At 36.9% G+C, this 17,505-nt stretch overlaps 1 protein-coding gene across 2 annotated transcripts in view; it reads left to right on the plus strand.

Moving 5' to 3' along the window:
* The window catches only part of CERT1 (ceramide transporter 1), a 64,345-nt gene that overhangs the window by 18,809 nt on the left and 28,031 nt on the right, over nt 1-17,505 (plus strand). For both annotated transcript variants that reach the window (XM_015848817.2, XM_015848818.2), the window contains exon 3: nt 2,069-2,185. In XM_015848817.2, coding sequence (XP_015704303.1) covers nt 2,069-2,185 — 117 coding nt within the window. The remainder of the gene's footprint in view (nt 1-2,068; nt 2,186-17,505) is intronic.

Below are 17,505 nucleotides of genomic sequence, written 5' to 3' on the forward strand. Positions count from 1 at the left end.
GATTCAATTTTCCTCCTTCATGGCCAGCTTTTGTACTTCTGAGATCTTCTAGTGGTGTGAATGGGAATGGGTGCTGCAGTCAGTTCATAACAGCATGTTTCTGCAATCTTTGCACTTCTTCCTTGCCTCACTGGGGGTCCATCTGACAGGCTACAGCTTCCTTTAAGGCACACTTCCCTACAGCAGCATGGGATCCTGCAAGGCTTTCTGCTTCACCATCATCCTCTTCATGGGCTGTAGGGAAACTTCTGTGTTGCTGTAGTCTCTTCCAGTGGTTGCAGGAAAATCTCTGACCCTGTGCATGAAGCATCTCCTCTTTCTCTGACCTGGATGTTCACAGGGTTATTCCTCTTAGTTCCCTCACTCCTCTCCCAGGTTCTGCTACACAGCTTATTTTTTTATTTTTTTTCCAAATGTATTTTGAGTTGCTATGTAAAGAAAGGAAATACATAAACATGCCTTTGAAAAGGGCAAATAAGCAATGGTCTTAAATTACAGTAAAAGTTGTTTAGATGAGAGATAGAGGAAGAAACTTTCTGACGGGTTATACAGAGAAATAAGTTGTGCATGGGAATGCAGGCTTTTCAGTTCTAAAAGCTTTCTAACGGGATAAACCATGCTATTGCTTTTAACTCCTCCCAGACAGTCTTAAATAGAGGCAGGCAGATTACTCTCATGGCAGCAAAAACTTTGATAGCTAATTCCTGTACATTTGCTTTTGGGACAGTTTCTGGGAAAGTGTTCCATTTCTTTAAATGTGTAATACCTCAACACACAGCCAAAAGAGAGCCTGATAGAAGAGTGTTTGGGAACATGTTTATAAGCTTAAACTGTTGATATGGCAGATTTGCTAATCTAAGGCAGGTAAACATATTTCCCATATAGTGTAATAATCATGCACAAAATGCATTTTGAAAGACAAAAAGATGAGAAGATGTGAATTCCCTTGTGTGTCTGTATTCTTTAGTCCAGTAAAAACAGCATACATAATTAGTTTTGAAAATTGCTAGAATTAAGCAATTAATAGAAGTTATTTAATGCATGTGATTGTCAGTTTTGTTAGTTGCCGTCCTTTCTGGAAGATAAAATTTCTGCTTTGAGCTTAGGTCCAGATTCCTGAACAAATGTATGAAGCTAAAAAAGAACCTTGAGATCAAATCATTTACCTTAAGCCAAGAGCCTTTTAGCTTCCTGCCGTATTTTTACATTTTGCAGAATTTTTCTTTCATGCAGCAGAAAACTTAAAGAAGGTATTCAGCTGTCACAATAAGACTTTATAAAGGGAAAATCTGTACTGTCTTGAATGTTTGCTAGGGATTAATTTTGACAATGCCAGAGTGCAAGGCAGATGAGATTATTTTGTCCCCCTTTACATCTCATCTGCCTTCATTGTAAAGTTTAGGTGCATTCTAGTAGTGTTGTGAGAAAGGATTGAATGTTGCTTTCAGTTGTCTGATATTCTTGTATTAAATGACAAAAATAGCTGAAGACTGAGGGTGCAACAGCTTCCTTTTTTTCTCTTCCATGTCGTTTTGTTGCAGTCATTTTTAGTCAGTTTTTTTATGGTTCTGTCTTAGTGTATTTTGCTATGTTGTACATTTGCCTTCCATCTAAAATCAGGTTTTAGATGGTTTAGGTTACTAACAGTAGTAACCTGAATTCATCTCTTGCTCTGAAACATAAAAAGAATAATAGTAGTGTACTTTGCTCTGTGTCCACTAGTTGCTAAAGAATTGGTTTGCAAGTATGAAGTGTTGGTCAGTATGTGTGTAGAACACTTGTTATGATCATTTTTCTTTAATAAGAACATATCGAGCAGTTTGGCTTTTCATTTCAACTTCTTTTTCAGAAAATAGGCACTTTTCATTGTGAAAGTGTACTATACAATCTACATCATACTACATTGTGAAAGAAAGCTACGTAAAATGGCATTCAGAATCTCAGACAAATTCAAGGCTATACAGATAAGCTTTGCTAATTACAGTGTTTGAATGTCAGAATATTCTTTCAGATATTCTTGGTTGTGTTACTAATTCCAGTGTTTCTTGCACTCTTTTTTTATTCGTAGCCCCATGACTTTGATGAATGCAGATTTGATATTAGTGTAAATGATAGCGTTTGGTACCTTCGAGCTCAGGACCCAGACCACAGACAACAGTGGGTAGATGCAATAGAACAACACAAGGTAAGTCTAATTTTCTTTCTCAGGTGTTAGATCCAATGATCCTTGCGGAGAGTAGTAAGCTTTCATGAAAGCACTGAAGTGAAGCTGTATGTGACAGACGAAAGTTCCAAGCTTGAAGCAGTGAGTTAAGTACACTCCAAAGGAATTTACTTACCCTTCCTAGGTAGGAGCTAACAATTGAGAACCCTCTTCTAGCTTGAAAAAGGAAAAAAGTTGCATCATATTTAAGTTGCTTTTTATTGGTTTTGTGCATCCTCTCATTACCAAACTGTTTGTTATCCGTCCTAGATTTTAAACTTGTTTGTCCTGGAGTCCATTCTTTTAGATTATGATTCTGATTTTATATGGTTCATCTGTTGTTCTTTTGGCTGCTTTTTCTCAGTGATTGCTGTCTCTTGTGTCCTTGTCTTCTAACACCCTGCTCTTCATCAATCATTTTAGCTTTCTTGTTCTATGCTTTTGAATTCCATTATTTTTATTATTTATTCAATTTTTTTTACTTAAAGGGCTTGAAGGTCAGATATTTTTACAGAACATAATGTACAAGACATCCACTCTGTTTCCAGGTACAAGATAGACACTGCCCCAGGTTGTTAAGTTTAACTACAATATCCAGTACAGCATAACATTGGTATCTGGGTTGCACAATTGCTACAGGAATATAAATTAAAATAGATACATAAGTAGGTACATAATTAATTTTACCTATATTTTATTTGTATCTTTACCTTGAGCTTCTCAAAGGACAGTATGTAATTGAGAAGTTTCAACTTTTCTTGGGGCAGCTTTAAAATAAGCAGTAATAGCTCTTAAAATTTGTGTGCTGTCTTTCAGTAAGTTGTCCTTTTATAGCTTGACATCTTGCCTTCACTGTGATACAGACAACATGAAAACATACAAAATTCAGTTGCAAAACTAGGATTGTTTCCCTTAATCTTGAGGGGGAAAAATACATATCTAATCTGTAGGTATTTCTGAGACAAAAATGCTGCAATGTGTTAATCTTGTAACATGTGAAAGAAATATCTCAAGAGGATGCATCAGACAAGCTGTTGAATTACACATCTATCAAGCTGGCAGTTCAGAAACTGCTTTTATAGGCATGGGAGTTTTCATACATGTAGGTACACAGAAATTGTTCCCTAACTTTGAGCTGAAATTTAAACTAGGTTTGGTGAATGAGTTAGCACATTATTTAACTTGTGGGTTTCTTTCATTGAGGTGGTTGTTGTTTGTATTTTCAAGGTTCCTGCATGTTCTTTTTTTAGTCTAGACTGCCTGCTGTTCAAGGCAAATAGCGTTTCTTATCATTCTTATGTCAGGTGGGAAATATTATGATGGTGAACCTTTATGAGACAAAATATTTCACTGAAAAGTTAAGGTTTTTACCTACTTACTCCTAAATTTTCTGAAGCAGTTTTCCTGATCAGGTTAATAAAACTGAAGCAAAAGTCCTTTAAAAGTTATTGTGAGCAAATAAAATTTGCTTTTGTCTGACAGCTGTGTTCTAGAATTGATAACATAATAATTTGAACAAAAAAAGAGAGAAAATTATTTCCTGTACCAAGCAATCATTTTTATTAACTTGAGTATTGCTGCATAAAATACTGTGCTTTTTTGTTTTTGAAGCTCTTTGTTGTTTGCTGAGTGGGTAGGTAGTTCTGGTAGGCTGCTTAAGCTGTTTGCTAACAAAAGTACATTTGTGAGACTTACTGTAGCATTTCACAAGGTTGTTTATCTTTAGAGTATGAAAGAGACTGAAACTTGACTGTTTCATTGTGTTCTGAACAGAGAAAACACTGATTTACAATGAACTTTAAATTTGTGTATGAGTAGACTTAGGAAAAACTTACTGCTTCGCAACACCAATGAGTAGCTGGTAGCTGAGAAATGTAAAACATCTAATGCTCAAGCATAAAATTGTTAGAATTTGCTGCTGTTTGCTATTATCAGTGTATTAGCCTTTTCTTGTATTGAAGTTCTTGAATGCAGATGAAATGTTTTAATTATAGCTTCTAAAGTGCTTATTAATTTCCTGGAACAAGAGGAAGGGAAGTCTAAGAGAGCAGGCACCAAGGAACAGGTGTTTTTGAAAAGTTACCCTCTTCTTAAATAATATATTAAAGGACTAACTCCAAGTCTACGTGCTAGTTTTAAAATGGAGTATGGGATTTCTAACACTATTAGCTCTGTAATGTGAGAAAGTGAGAAAACATCTGGGTTTACACATAGAGGATGTGAACCTCAGCTGACTGCAACTTCAAGAAAGCAAAATGAAAGTATTCAATATAGTATGAATAAACAAGGAAGGTTTCCTTGTTCGTATAGTCTTTCATATACTAACCTAATGTTTTCATTTGTTACACTCTGTTTTGGTTGAATTAAAATTTATCCTTATTAATTTGCACTACTTTCCCAAGACATAAATAATGGCAGGATGAATGAGAATTACAGTTCACCCTGGGAATAATCTGGATAAATTAACTAGTTTTTAGCAAATGATCTGAATGTTGGTGACATTTTGTCACATTCATCTAACACCAGAGTTGAACAGTTGCTGAGGATTTGCTTAGAAATGGGGAAAAGAAGCCAGCAGGTAGATTTCTGAGAAGAATGCAAGGGTTAGAGTCCAGTTTTCAAAAGTTCAGTGTTACGACCTACACTGTACAAAGCAAAATTCCTAGCAGCTAAACCCTGAGTACCTCTGTAATATGCACTTGAAGCATCTTCAGTATAACCAAGTAACCCATGAAGTACTCTTAAAAAAGTCCTCAAGCCATTCAAATTGTTCCAAATCTAAAAGGTTACGCTGATGTCAGATTTCTTAAATCCATTCACAGTACAGAAAGGCTTCTGTGTGAAGGATGAAAATACTGAGGTATATTAAAGTATTTCTTTAAATTAATCTCAGCCTTTTGTCTAAGTAGGCTAGGTAGCCTTATATTTTGTCTGAATGTGAGGGTTTATACAAGAGTAACTAATTTGAATCTCAGAGAAAGTATTAAGTTTCTCTTCTAACCTGATGAATAAGCACCTGGAATATCTCTTTTCTATTTTTTGTAATTGAAATGTTACAACTTGCAACTGAGGCCTAAGTGCATCTACCTATCCCTTCAACTAAATAACCATTCAAGTAATTTCACATTAGTAGTGCTTAATTGAGACTTTTGAATACGGTATAAATATTTATCACATTATTTGTTAGCCATGCTAAAAAGAGGTTTGAAAAGTGCTATTGAAGATAACTTTCTCATGCTATTTTGTTGTATTAGTTGATAGCACAGCAAGAACTCTCTGGCTAGCTAATCTAGTCAGAAACTGACATCATGGAGCTTTATTTTTTGGAAAGAGAGCTCAATGTATCAACAATAAATAAACTGTAGAAAGGATACTGTAACACATTGAGTTTGTTCACAGGCTTTCAACAGCTGAGAGCTATGAAATTCTAAGACAATCTTTCTTTCTAGTAACTCTGACAGGACAAGTCGTAATGGCCTTAAGTTGTATCAGGAGAGGTTCAGGAAGGATATCAGGAAAAGTTTCTTCTCAGAAAGACTTGGTGAGGTATTGGGGCAAACTGCGCAAGAAGGTGTTAGAGTCTCTGTCCCTGGAGATGTTTAAGAAATGTGTAGATATGGCTGGCACTGAGGACACAGTTCAGTGGGTGACATGTGTCATGGTTTAATAGCAATCAGCTGAGGTTGGACTGGATGATCTTAGAGATCTTTTCCAACCTTTATGATTCAGTGATAATTCTTGTTGTCGTTTCTTGTAGTTTTCAGTTTGTGTAACAGGTGTTTTCTGTTAGGGAATTTGTGATGATAAAAGGGAACACCTATGTTACAAACAGTATAATAACAAGCTGGTGATGAGTGTATAATATTCCTCGAATACTTATTTACTAGTGATATTATTATATGTAGTATCCTACTGGTCACTTCAAGCATATATAGTTGGTTGAATCTAGCTAAGCTTGCTGGGAGTTTTCTGAAACAGTAGAAGTGCAAGGATTGTTATACTGTTCATCCAGGATGAAGTGCCTCACTCTTGCCTTGTCCTTTTGAGGCAATGATTGGCAGAAGCAGTGGAACTTGCCTGAGAGGACACTGGAAAACATGATCCACTTGTGTTAAGCTGTAAAAGGTTCGGTTCTCTTTTTAACAGGCTTAAACTTTTAGGCAAGTTGCTGGTGAGCTGTGTGCTGAAAGATGCGGCTAAAGCATTGTTAACTAATTTGAAACTAGAAAACTATGAATTGTTGCCCAGGCTTATACAGTAACTTCAATCTGGTCTTGCTGCAGTTCTGTCACAGTCATATGTTGACATAAACCATGTAACTTAGGTTCTTGTATATTCACATTTGACAACTCCCTTCAAAGTCAAATTTGCAAAAACACTCCCTAATAACTAAACAGAAAGTGAAGTCCAGTAATAATCTTTTGAACTCTGCAGTAATATGCTTATTTATTTTGGATTTTGGCCTGAGTCTTGGGCTGAAGTGGGAAATGCTCAGCTGAAAGATGTAGTTATTTCAACTGCAAGTAACTTTTTTAGCTTCTGAAGTTCATCAGCCCCTTAGCAGTAAATGCTGGCTTTTCTTTTTTGCTCTTCAGTGATCCCTGACCAGTATAGCACCAGAAAAGAAAGAAACTAAAGGGAACTCCTCAAGGGTCTTGACATTTAATTAGTTAATTCCTCCCTTAAGGATGTGTTTGTCTCAATATTATTCAAAAATGTGTGTGATGGTAAGTTAGACTATTGAGTACTGTAACTCTGTGTGGTCATGGGATCACTACATTATTTCCACTGCTGGGCGGATTTCTTTCATGCCATTTGCATCTGCTCTGAGTTTTTCTTTAAAAGTGGTCTTAGAGTCATTATGGAGAAGAGATTATTTCCATCATTTCTGCTGCACTTAAGAGTTCTTGTCTGTTCTTCTAGACTGAATAGTTCTCCTTTCCTCAATCATTCCTAATATGAGCATATTTTACTACTCTCTTCCTTGTATCAGTCTTCCAAACTCAGTTCTCAGCTTTCTCTGAGGTACAGCACCACAACTGGATTCATTGTTCTTACTGATGGTCTCACAGATGTTGAACAGAATGTAGTATTATTTTGTGTCTCTTGTAAACTATACTGTTCCACAACACCATGTGTTGGGTTTTTTTTTTGTTTTTTGGTTTTTTTTTTTTACTTTCTGAGACTGTGAGCCACTAATTACTTTTCATCTCTAAAAGTAGGTAGTTAGTTTTGCTCTATTTGTGCAAGTGTCATGCGGAGTTCGCATGCTGTTCTTATGGGAGCAAGCTATCAGAAGCTGTGTACATGGATGAACTTAAGGTTATCTTAAGCCTTTGTTTCAATTAAAGCTATGATCACTGTTGGCCATATCCTTCCTAACTAAAGTTTTCTCTTCCATCTTAACTGAGTGTTAATAGTTCTCATAATCTTAGTAAGGTCCTGAACTCTCTTTTGAAACTCCTGCCGTCAAACAACATTGAACTTAATTGAGAATTTACTCCTCTTATTCCCTTGAATTAGCTAAATACATGAATTGGCTGAAGATTCGTGTATAATAAAAGTTAGACTACAGCCAGGTAACTTTGAACCAGAGTGTTCTGAAATGCCTGAAAGAGTATCTGAAGGGTCCTTGAAAATTACAGGGCAGAATGCATGTTGGCAAAGCATTGACGAGTGCAATGCCAAGTGAAAGAAAACATTTCAGAAGTACTAACATGATATCAAAAAACACTAAAAGCTGTAATGCTACTGCTAAGCTGTTAAAATTGTCAGTTTTTTTGTGGTGTTATTTAATGTGAGGTGATGTACATGATTAAAATAAGCATGGTGCTTAGTCTAATCCCTAAAGAAAACCTACTGCACCAACCATGCAGTTGGTCATGCAGTAAATAATAACCTTCATTCCTGTAAACAAGAATTCTTCTGATAACAGGTGTTACTTGTTCATTTTGTAAAAACAGCTGTAGTAGATAATACTGACTGTGTATACTTCTATTTCTTAGAAATCAGGGCAATGCGAGTGCCTGTAACTAGCAGTAAAGCACTTAAGTGCTTCTCTATGATTAGAGCTCTCTGTGGCAGCAGCTGAACCATTATGTATAGTCTCCCTGAAAACACTGTTCATTGAGAGACCTGTGTCCAACTTGACTTTGGTAAATACCCCTTCAAATCAGGGCAGGTGCTTGTCTTTGTACTAGAATAGGAAGTGGAGACTGAAATGTGGAAGTAGTCAGTAAGAAACAGTTAAAGCTGACACTTGCCAAATGCGTCTGCTTACCATTTACTCAGAATCATTACTCATCAGCTCAAACAACACCATGTGTTAACAGCTTAATAGAATAGTCTTAAATGCTCTATATGCTCCCATCTATCAAATTTGGTTATTTTTGTTTCTAAAAAGACATTGTAAAGGATGTTTTCAGTGAGCAGGGAACTTTTCATTATGCAAAGCTCATTAAGTTAATATTGGTAGACCATAATCGCACCCCAGCTTAGGGTATAGGTGCTGCTCACCCACACAGGTGGGATGCTCAAGTAGCAATGGGTATATATTTATATATATTTATGAATTTTCATCAGAGGGAACTTCAAATCTGTTTATCTCTGACTTTTTTGTTATTTTGTCTCCCTTTCTCTTCTGGCCCTTAAATAACAAAACAAAAACAAACAAACAAAAACTGAGGGAATAGAAAGTTGACAGAGCTAACATAATTTTAAAAACCTAGAGGAGACTTTCAGTATTCTTTCAGAAATAATGACAAGACTTGGCATCTTTTGCTTGTATAAATTCATTGTCCGCTTAGCCCTAATTGGAAGCTTTTAAGGTAATTCTTCTGATATGTTTGACATTGTATAAGAATTTTAAAAGATCTGTCTCTATGAGAACAGATAATGCTTGAGTATATATGCATTTGCTCCCCATAGTGTCATTTAGGTGAATGGACTTTCTGCAGAGAAATCAGAATTCTGCTATCTTGAACATAGCTATTCAAAGTGGGGGAAGAAGAGATGCTTCAAATACTAAGAGCTAAATATTAATCACAGAATCATAGAAACACCAAGTTTGGAAAAGATTTAAAAGATCATTCAGTCCAGCTGTTCACCTATCACCAATAGCTCCCACTAAACCATGTCCCTCAACACAACGTCCAAACATAGATATGAATATAGGCTTAAGAGTATGTTGAGGCCTGGGCAGGAAGGAGAATACAGGTGTCCACCCCTCTTTCTTGTGCCCCCATGGTCTAAAGTAACTAAGGAAGATAGGATATTACCTCAAGTTGCTGGTTTAAGTAAGAGAGTATAGCCAGTGCTAATGAAGCTGATAGACACTTGTCCTGATATACGCTGTGACACTGAAAGTGAAACTTGTTACAGAGAAATGATGCTTTTAGGAAATGATGTGTTGTTAAAACTTAGTAGAAATTACAAAAGTTTTTTCTCGAAAATTGAATCAAACATACTCTTTCAAGGAGGAAAATCAATATTGCATATTTCTTACAGATTCCATTACTTTAGCATTGGTATCAGCAGGAGCTCTTAATTGACAAGCAATGTTATTTGTATTCATGTTTCAAAATTTGCAAAGTGCACTTACTGCTGGTCATTGTGTATTTCCTGAAAGAAGACTTTAGTGGAAAGTGAATCAGCAGTTTCAGTTGACTACATAAGCATACCCTGCAGTAAGCTTAAATGTTGTCAGTTACAGACTGTTGAGACTTCCCTTTCAGAGATGGGAAAAAAAATAGTTCTTTGCCTTACTTGCCACCCTTGGGTCTATATTCCAACAGTAGCTGTACATTGCAGCTTTATCAATAATAGCTTGTGGTTGAAACTCCTTAAAGCTTGACTAAAGTTTTCAGTTAATTCCAGACTTGCACACTTGATTAATTATAAACAAAACAGATTGTTTCACTTCAACCAACCCAGCCGTTGCTTGTGTGTTCCAGTTATGTTTCATAACAGCCACTTTGGCTTTAAGAGTAGATACTGTAGTTCTCAGAAGAATACTTCCTTGTAGGGTGGAGGCTTGGATGTGTAACGGAGCTTGCTCTGAACAGAAGGTGGGACTAGACAACCCCTGTGACCTCCATTGCTCTGCTTCTGTGATAAATCCACATTTCTTACATAGCAGTTGAATCAGTCCTGTTCATGCTGTTTTCTGCTTCATACTGAAAGGAATTGCCATTCCTGTTTCAAACTGTTTTGTGGTGGTTTGTTTTTTTTTAATGAACAACAAAATGTTACTGCCTCAAATCTGCGGATTTTCAGGTTTCTTAAATGAAGGATCTGGTTTATCTCTGTCTCCTTTAAGTTTTTCTTATTCATACCTACCTCCAAATACACTGAACTGAGGTCAGGATGGAAACAAAATGTGCATCATACAGTGTGTGGTGTTTGGTAGGTTTAAGGGAAGCAGTAGGTAAACCTACCAGTTCAAAATACAAAAAGAAAGTACAAAGATAAGCAGCAAATTAGATTACATTTACTGTAATCTAATCAAGCTACGCATAGGACTTAATACAGTTGTATCTAACCAATCTTTACTGACTTAGTTGAGTAGCTGTTGCTCTAGTTCTTGAGGAGCAACCACCATGGCTCCTTCTCAGCTAATTCCCATAACTTGCGTCAGTAGCTGGCAATACCAGTCATACATTGCTTCTGGAGTATCCACGTGAGTAGGCAGGTGTTTCTCTGTGTACCTGGAGAAATCCTTGTTCCCTTATGTGTTTGGGTTTGGTCACATGAGAAGGAAGTGGAGTGTGTGACCTGAGGCTGCAATTAGAAATAAACCTATGTGGCAGCAAGCCCTTTCAGTCAGCTGACAGGCACACTGATCTGTAGTTTTGTTCTGCTGTCTTAAACTGGAGCCTGTTTGAGTTGAGCACTTTTGGATGAGAGAACCATAGCTCCACTTTTCTGCCTCTTCTCTCTAGTGCTTTTTTGTGCCTGAAGATTTGAATATATATGCAGATCCATGTGCAGATCCTGTGGCAGCATGCATTCTGTCACTGCTATGCAGAATGGGCAAGGGATGGTAGTGCAGTTAAGGCAGAAGTTCTTGCACAAAGTGCTCCAGTGGCTTAAACAGAGCACAATAGTGCTGTAATGAAATGAGACAGTTAATCACTACAAGGAGGCTGAGTCATGACAAGCTACTAACTGCTCGTTTTTATCAGCAGTGTGCTGTTCTCTAGCTGATGTTTTCTGTGGGCAGAAAACATTATTTTGGTATTCAGCACTGTACTGGCATCTGTCCTTGTCTTGTTCAAACTTTTTACCCCACTGGAAGACAAGTAAAAAAAACAAACATGCACACAACTTAATGCACAACCTAACAGCAGCCAATGATATCGTACCCCTGAATTAAATGAGTCATAAGTCCTGAGCATCTTGGTAAATAAATCTTTTGGTTTTCTTTCTTCCTCATGCATTAGGAGTAGCCTCTTGTAAGCTGTTTCTCCACCAGGTTCCTCAGTTTTTCTGCAGTGGCAGGGTAGGTCTGCTTATTGTGGAGACCTGTGCTGTACTTGGAAGTTGTGCTTCTCGTCTGCCCAGAGGGTGTTGGCTTGCAGCAGGGAAAAACACTCTCTTTTCATACAAATAGGTAACTGTAGTGCGTGGGGTGTTTTTGTATTGATGGATTAAGTTGCATTTAGTTTTGTGGGTTTTTTTTTCTGACTGATACAAGTACTGATGTTGTGTGTAAAGCCTGATGACATTTTAAACTAGTACTAGAGTTCTGAAACTTTCATTGCATAAAACAGGTCTACAAAACATCCCTAAGCCTGCTGAAGTTTGTGTTGTGATAGAGTAAATGGGTTATTACAAATGAAGTATCCCTGTATCACTACTGCATGACTTACTGTGGGTTTGGAAGGGTTTAACCAGGACTGTTTCCTTTGTTACCTTTTAGAGTTCATATACATACAGGGAAAACTAGTTTGGTGAGAGCCTACTTACTGCATACACTGTACATGAATGCAGCCTGTGCATGTTCTTACACAGTGTATGAAGCTCATTCTCACAGTGAGCTCTGTTTGACAACTGCAGACTAATGGTAGAGCAGCTGAGTGTGTCTCTTCTACTTGGCCATGGGTCCTTGAGGCAGAGCCGTACCGTTTTTCTGTGCGCCACATATTAAGTGACATACTAACTGTAAAGTTATTCTGAACCTCTCTGCTTATATAGTTAGATGAAGTTATAAGGACTTTGTGTCTAAATGTAATGTGAAAGAGCTTAATTCGGTGCTAATTACTTTGGGCAGTCTTAACTGGAAATAGTCATGTTGTTTCACTGTTTCAAAGTAAATAATTGAGGGACCTCTTCAAGGTAATTTCATTAATCTCCTCCAAAATGTTTTGCGCAGCTTCTCTTGTATAGTCACTCTTCTAGCAATAGACGTCATTGTTACTTCTTTTGTACAGAGAACTTTATGTAGCAGCGCGTTTCAAGTGTAATTATAAAGGCTAAAGGTAAAAGTGCTCTGTTTTTAATTGTCTGCCAAGAAAAGGAGGTTTGTATGCACAGGGACTGAAGCAGAAACAGGATAAGGGTTACTGTTGGACTTTGACCAATAGTAACCTTTAGACGTATCTGTTTTCTTTTCTCTAGTTCCCTCTAGTGGTGACAAAGGATATCGACTTGAGGAGATTTACTGGTCTGTTTTTCAAACACGTGCGCCTTAAACAAGCTGTCAGGTATTATGAGGTGTATCGGAACATTTCATCCGATCTGCCTTGTTAAATGCAGAGTGTTGTGCTATTTTGCAGTGGGAATACATACTCTCATGCTTCAGGTTGGTGATTCAGTAGCTTTTGGAGATGAGTTTTTATCCTTGTAGATATTCAGACGTGTCCCTTATCTGAAAGTTAATCATACACAGACTTTAGCATAATCTAATTTTTTTTTTCTAAAGTATTTTGAGCCCTCAAAAACAGTGTGTTGAGAGCTGCAGTATGTGAACGTTCTGCATTTCTGTATCTGAGGTTAGGTTAGGTGTTATGTCTAAATATTTGAAGTGCTGACATGAATTATCACTTTAGCATTGTTTTTATGTCAGACCTGTCACTAGCCCACAGGCTAATATCAGAATGACAGAATGAAGAAATGCTAGTCCCTGTAAACCAATTCATCTTTTCTTTTAACTTCTTAAAATGTCAGTACATCTATTGTGTACTGATAAAATCAATCAGTAAATAAATCCTTTGATTTACTTTCTTCTTGGAGCACTGGAAACAGCCTTTTGTAAGCTTAGGATCTTAAGATGCTAAAAATGTTTCTTACAAACTGTTTTCTTCATGTTATGTAGAACTGTTATTTTATTATTATTATTACAGTTAAGCTTTCAGAACTTTATCATTGCAACTTTCCAGCTGGTATGTCAGTATTCTGGGGAAAAAAATATATATATATATATATATATTCTGACAGTTGTTGCCTAGTTAGTTTACACTTAAGAATTCTTATTCTGGTGAATTGATTCTGTGTGAAATGGTAGGATTCTGTATGAATAAATGAATTTTAGTGCAGGTTTTTTTAGTGGGCTTTTTTCCTAAAGAAACAGTATATTGATACAAATAGATTGCTTTTATACAGCTTCAGCCCTGGCCAGTTTCAGGAATCCAAAGTTATGTCAGGAACATAAGGAAAAAATGTGTGTCCCAAGAAGTCCTTCAGTCTGTATAAACTTTCTTTATGCAAGTCTGTAATTAGTGCAGTAAACCTTATTTTGTATTTGTAGAGCAATGAGGGAATTGAATATTGAGAATATTAAAAAGGAAATGGGAAGGGTAAGGAACAGGTTTTGATAACCAAAGAAGAAGTGGCTAGGTATGTTGGTATAAGGATACAAAACTAGCTCTTTTTAAAAAAAAAAATAAATCTTTCCTACCTTTTCCCAAATGACTGCTAAAATTATTATTATTGTTATTATAGCTATGTTGTTATAGTTTCTCTTTGGTTGTAGAACTGATTCTTCTTGAATCCTCTTTTAGGCTTAATATGGACTTTGCAGTCTCTGCCAGTCCTTCTTCCAGTGCTTGCCTGCTACTTTTTACATGCTCTAGAGTATGCCAGACATTTAAAAGAGATTTCTGTTCTGATGTCTAGGTGAATGAAAAGTAGTGAGTAGAAAGAAAATGAATCTGTTCCTGTGTGTGGCAGTGACAAGGTAACAGATGAAGTAGATGAAGAACAGAATAAATGATATTCGTGTTTTTCTAGAAGTGTTTTATAGCACATAAGCTTATTGACTTACCATTATGAGCTTTATGCATATCTATGGGTTTTTTCAGTATTTCTGTAAAGCTTTTTGAGATGTAGATTCTGTCAAGGCAATGTGTGGGTGGGTTCTCACCTACCAGTACTGGCCAGGTTACTCCAGGCTATGTCTCAGCATAGTACAGAGCACTGTTCCCCACTTGGCAAAGAGAGCTGCCTTTTGAAATCCTAAAGCAAGTCCGTAAAAGTTCTCTTGCATACTGGGAACCTAAACCAGAGCATCAGTGCTTTTTGTGGCAATGTTTAATAGCAGAACTAATGGCTGGTTCTTGTTTAGCTCTACAAATCTTGTCTATTTCCTGACAGCCCAAATTCACAAGAGTGGCAAATGCCATCCTTGCCCTTTCTTCATATAACCTGGTCACCCAGCAGTACAAGATGCATTAGTTTTACTTCTAAGTCAGCAAACAAGGGGAAGCAGTTATTGTCAGTTTGGTCTTTGACTCTTATGCTCAGGAAGGTCATGCTCTTCCTCAGTAGTTTCTGGGTCTGAGAAGCAAAATCTTGACAGCTTTCTGTTGCTCACACTCTGTAGACACCATGATGTACTCTCCTCTGCATCCTGTCTGTTCTTATCTGTTTGGATCACCTGCTTCTCCCAGTTAATCTGGTCTGCAATCTCAGCCTTTAAAGCTGCTGAATAATATTTAGTGAATTGTCTTCATGTGCAAAATAACATTTAAGAAATCTCATGAAAAAACGGTGCACATCCATGTAATTAAACAGGGATGTGAACTACATGGATAAAGACTTGTCAAAGTCAAGTTATTTACCTTTGATTGCCTCTTTGTCGGCCTTATTTTCAAATCTGCAATGGTTTTTGGTTCCAGTCTAACTTTTGCTGCTACTAAAGATGCCCAGTGTTCACTAGCAGTGTACAGTGACTTACCAAAACTATGCAGAGTTAGAGTAGTAGTGACCCAAAAGATGTTAGTTTAGACTAAGCAAGTGGGTATAGCAGTTAGCATAATCTCAGTGCTGTAGTATAGCTGTTGTGTCTATTTTTATCAGATCCCTTGTTATACTTATTCTCCAACTCAGATTTTCTGTTGGTCTTAAGCATTTAATATGCTTATGTATTGTAGAATTGCAGTGTTTATCACTGTTAGGATAAAAAATGTCTTGGTTTTTTTTCCTGTTTTTTGCAGTTATAAAGAAAGTTTGAAGCATTTTTTGTATTTTACCTTTCTTAATAGACTACTGCACTGTGCTCAGGAGGTCAGTAAGCTGCTGTGACCAGGACTGTGGCATTCCTGTCTTTGCCTTCCTGCTGACTAATAGCCAACTGGCTTTCAAAACCTTGAATTTCCATTGCCAGAGCCTGTAGAACAACTGATAAAGTGGATGTGTGTTAATTGCTGTTTTAACTTCAGTATATGGAAATGCATACCCAAGTGCCTTCAGTTCCTGTGCACTCTTTCCTTGGGTCATGTTAGCAGTACCATTTCTTTCAAGTACCTACTGAAATACTCAGTGTGAAAATCACCCTTGGGTCATGCATGTTTGACAGAAGACCTGTTCTGTTTAGTCCATACCAAATACTTCATAGTATCTTCCAGTCTTCCAGCTCTTTCTCATTTTTCTTGTTTTCTTGTAGCTTTTATTTTTTATTTTTATTTTTTTTAGTTACTCTGGCTTTATCTTTTTAATGTTTGAGTGGTATTTTTTCTGAAAACATTGCAGAAAACATGATTACAATTGCTATATCGCAGTGTCTGTTTCATCACCTCCTAGGCTGAGTCTTATGTCGTAGAGGGAGGAGCTGCTTGTGTTATGTAAAATATTAAATAATTTATGATGGTTGCTGAAAATAACTGCCTTTGTGGGCAAACATACATTGAAGCACTTCACATGCACTAAAAAAGGCGTGATCAAAATAATTCTCGAAGACGTGGGACAATAATTTGCTTTATTTGATCTTTGAGCTTTTCTCCGAGTCCGTGCTTTATTCCAGAGGATTCCTGACCCACTTTAGGAAACCCTTAACTTGAGGATCAGTGTGAGCTAGAATGGAAATCTGCAATATGATTCTGTGAATACTTAACAATTTTACTGAAAGCAGCTTTTCTGATGCACTGCCTTATTGCTGATAGCAGCTCCTGCTCCGGTAAAGAATCACGTGAAGCTCCGGTTAATGTGACTCTTTCCTCTCGCCTGTCATAATGAAAAAACATTTTGAAAGGATTACTGGATTTCATGCAGCATCTCAAAAGCTGAAGCTGTTGCAGCATACTAACAAATGCCAGTTTTAGTGCATCTAAATCTATGATGCATGCATGGAATTTCAAAGAACTGCATCTGTAAATGTGCATGGTAATTTAGCCTTAGTGCTTGATGTTATGAACCAGTGCTATTTTTCTGAGTTATTTTTGCTTTCAAGCAGAGACTGTTAGTACTATCATATGGACTCTACTCACTTTTCCTATTTTTTACTCTGGGAAATTAAAAATTGTGTCAACACAAGAAGCTTGTGTCAAGATTCCTCTTCTCAATGTAATTGAGTATTTCTGCAGTGAATAGTTAATGATGTTCTGCTTTGCAAGACATAAATGCGGCAGTGACCTGCTCTCGTTTAGATGTTGCGGTAGTAGAATGGTGGGGCTTTGCATGGTGCATGCTTTCATTGTTTGTGTTAATCTGCTTGCATGTGCCTGCTGTGAGCTGGATGACTTGTTTCTGCATCAGTGATAAAGCAATACTTATTTTCTTCCTTCTTTTTCATAAGTATTCTTAGCCTTAATTTTTTTTTTCTTTCAGTTATTTAAACACAGTAAAACATTTGAGTTTTGTGAATGTTATCTGTAAATGCAGACACTTCAGATTCATGTTGTGCTGTTCAGTGTGCTTGGTTCTTGATTGCAAAGAGTTAAAACCATCTAAATGCTTTTTTTGTGTGGCAGCTTTGAGCTGGCATGGTTTGCAAGCTTATAGGTTATTTATACTGAAACGTGAATAAATAAACTGCTTAATTATAAGCACAAGTGATTGTCATATGTACTGCTGAGAAGACACCTTTT

This window comes from Coturnix japonica, chromosome Z (genome assembly GCF_001577835.2).
Source record: "Coturnix japonica isolate 7356 chromosome Z, Coturnix japonica 2.1, whole genome shotgun sequence".
NCBI lineage: Eukaryota > Metazoa > Chordata > Aves > Galliformes > Phasianidae > Coturnix > Coturnix japonica.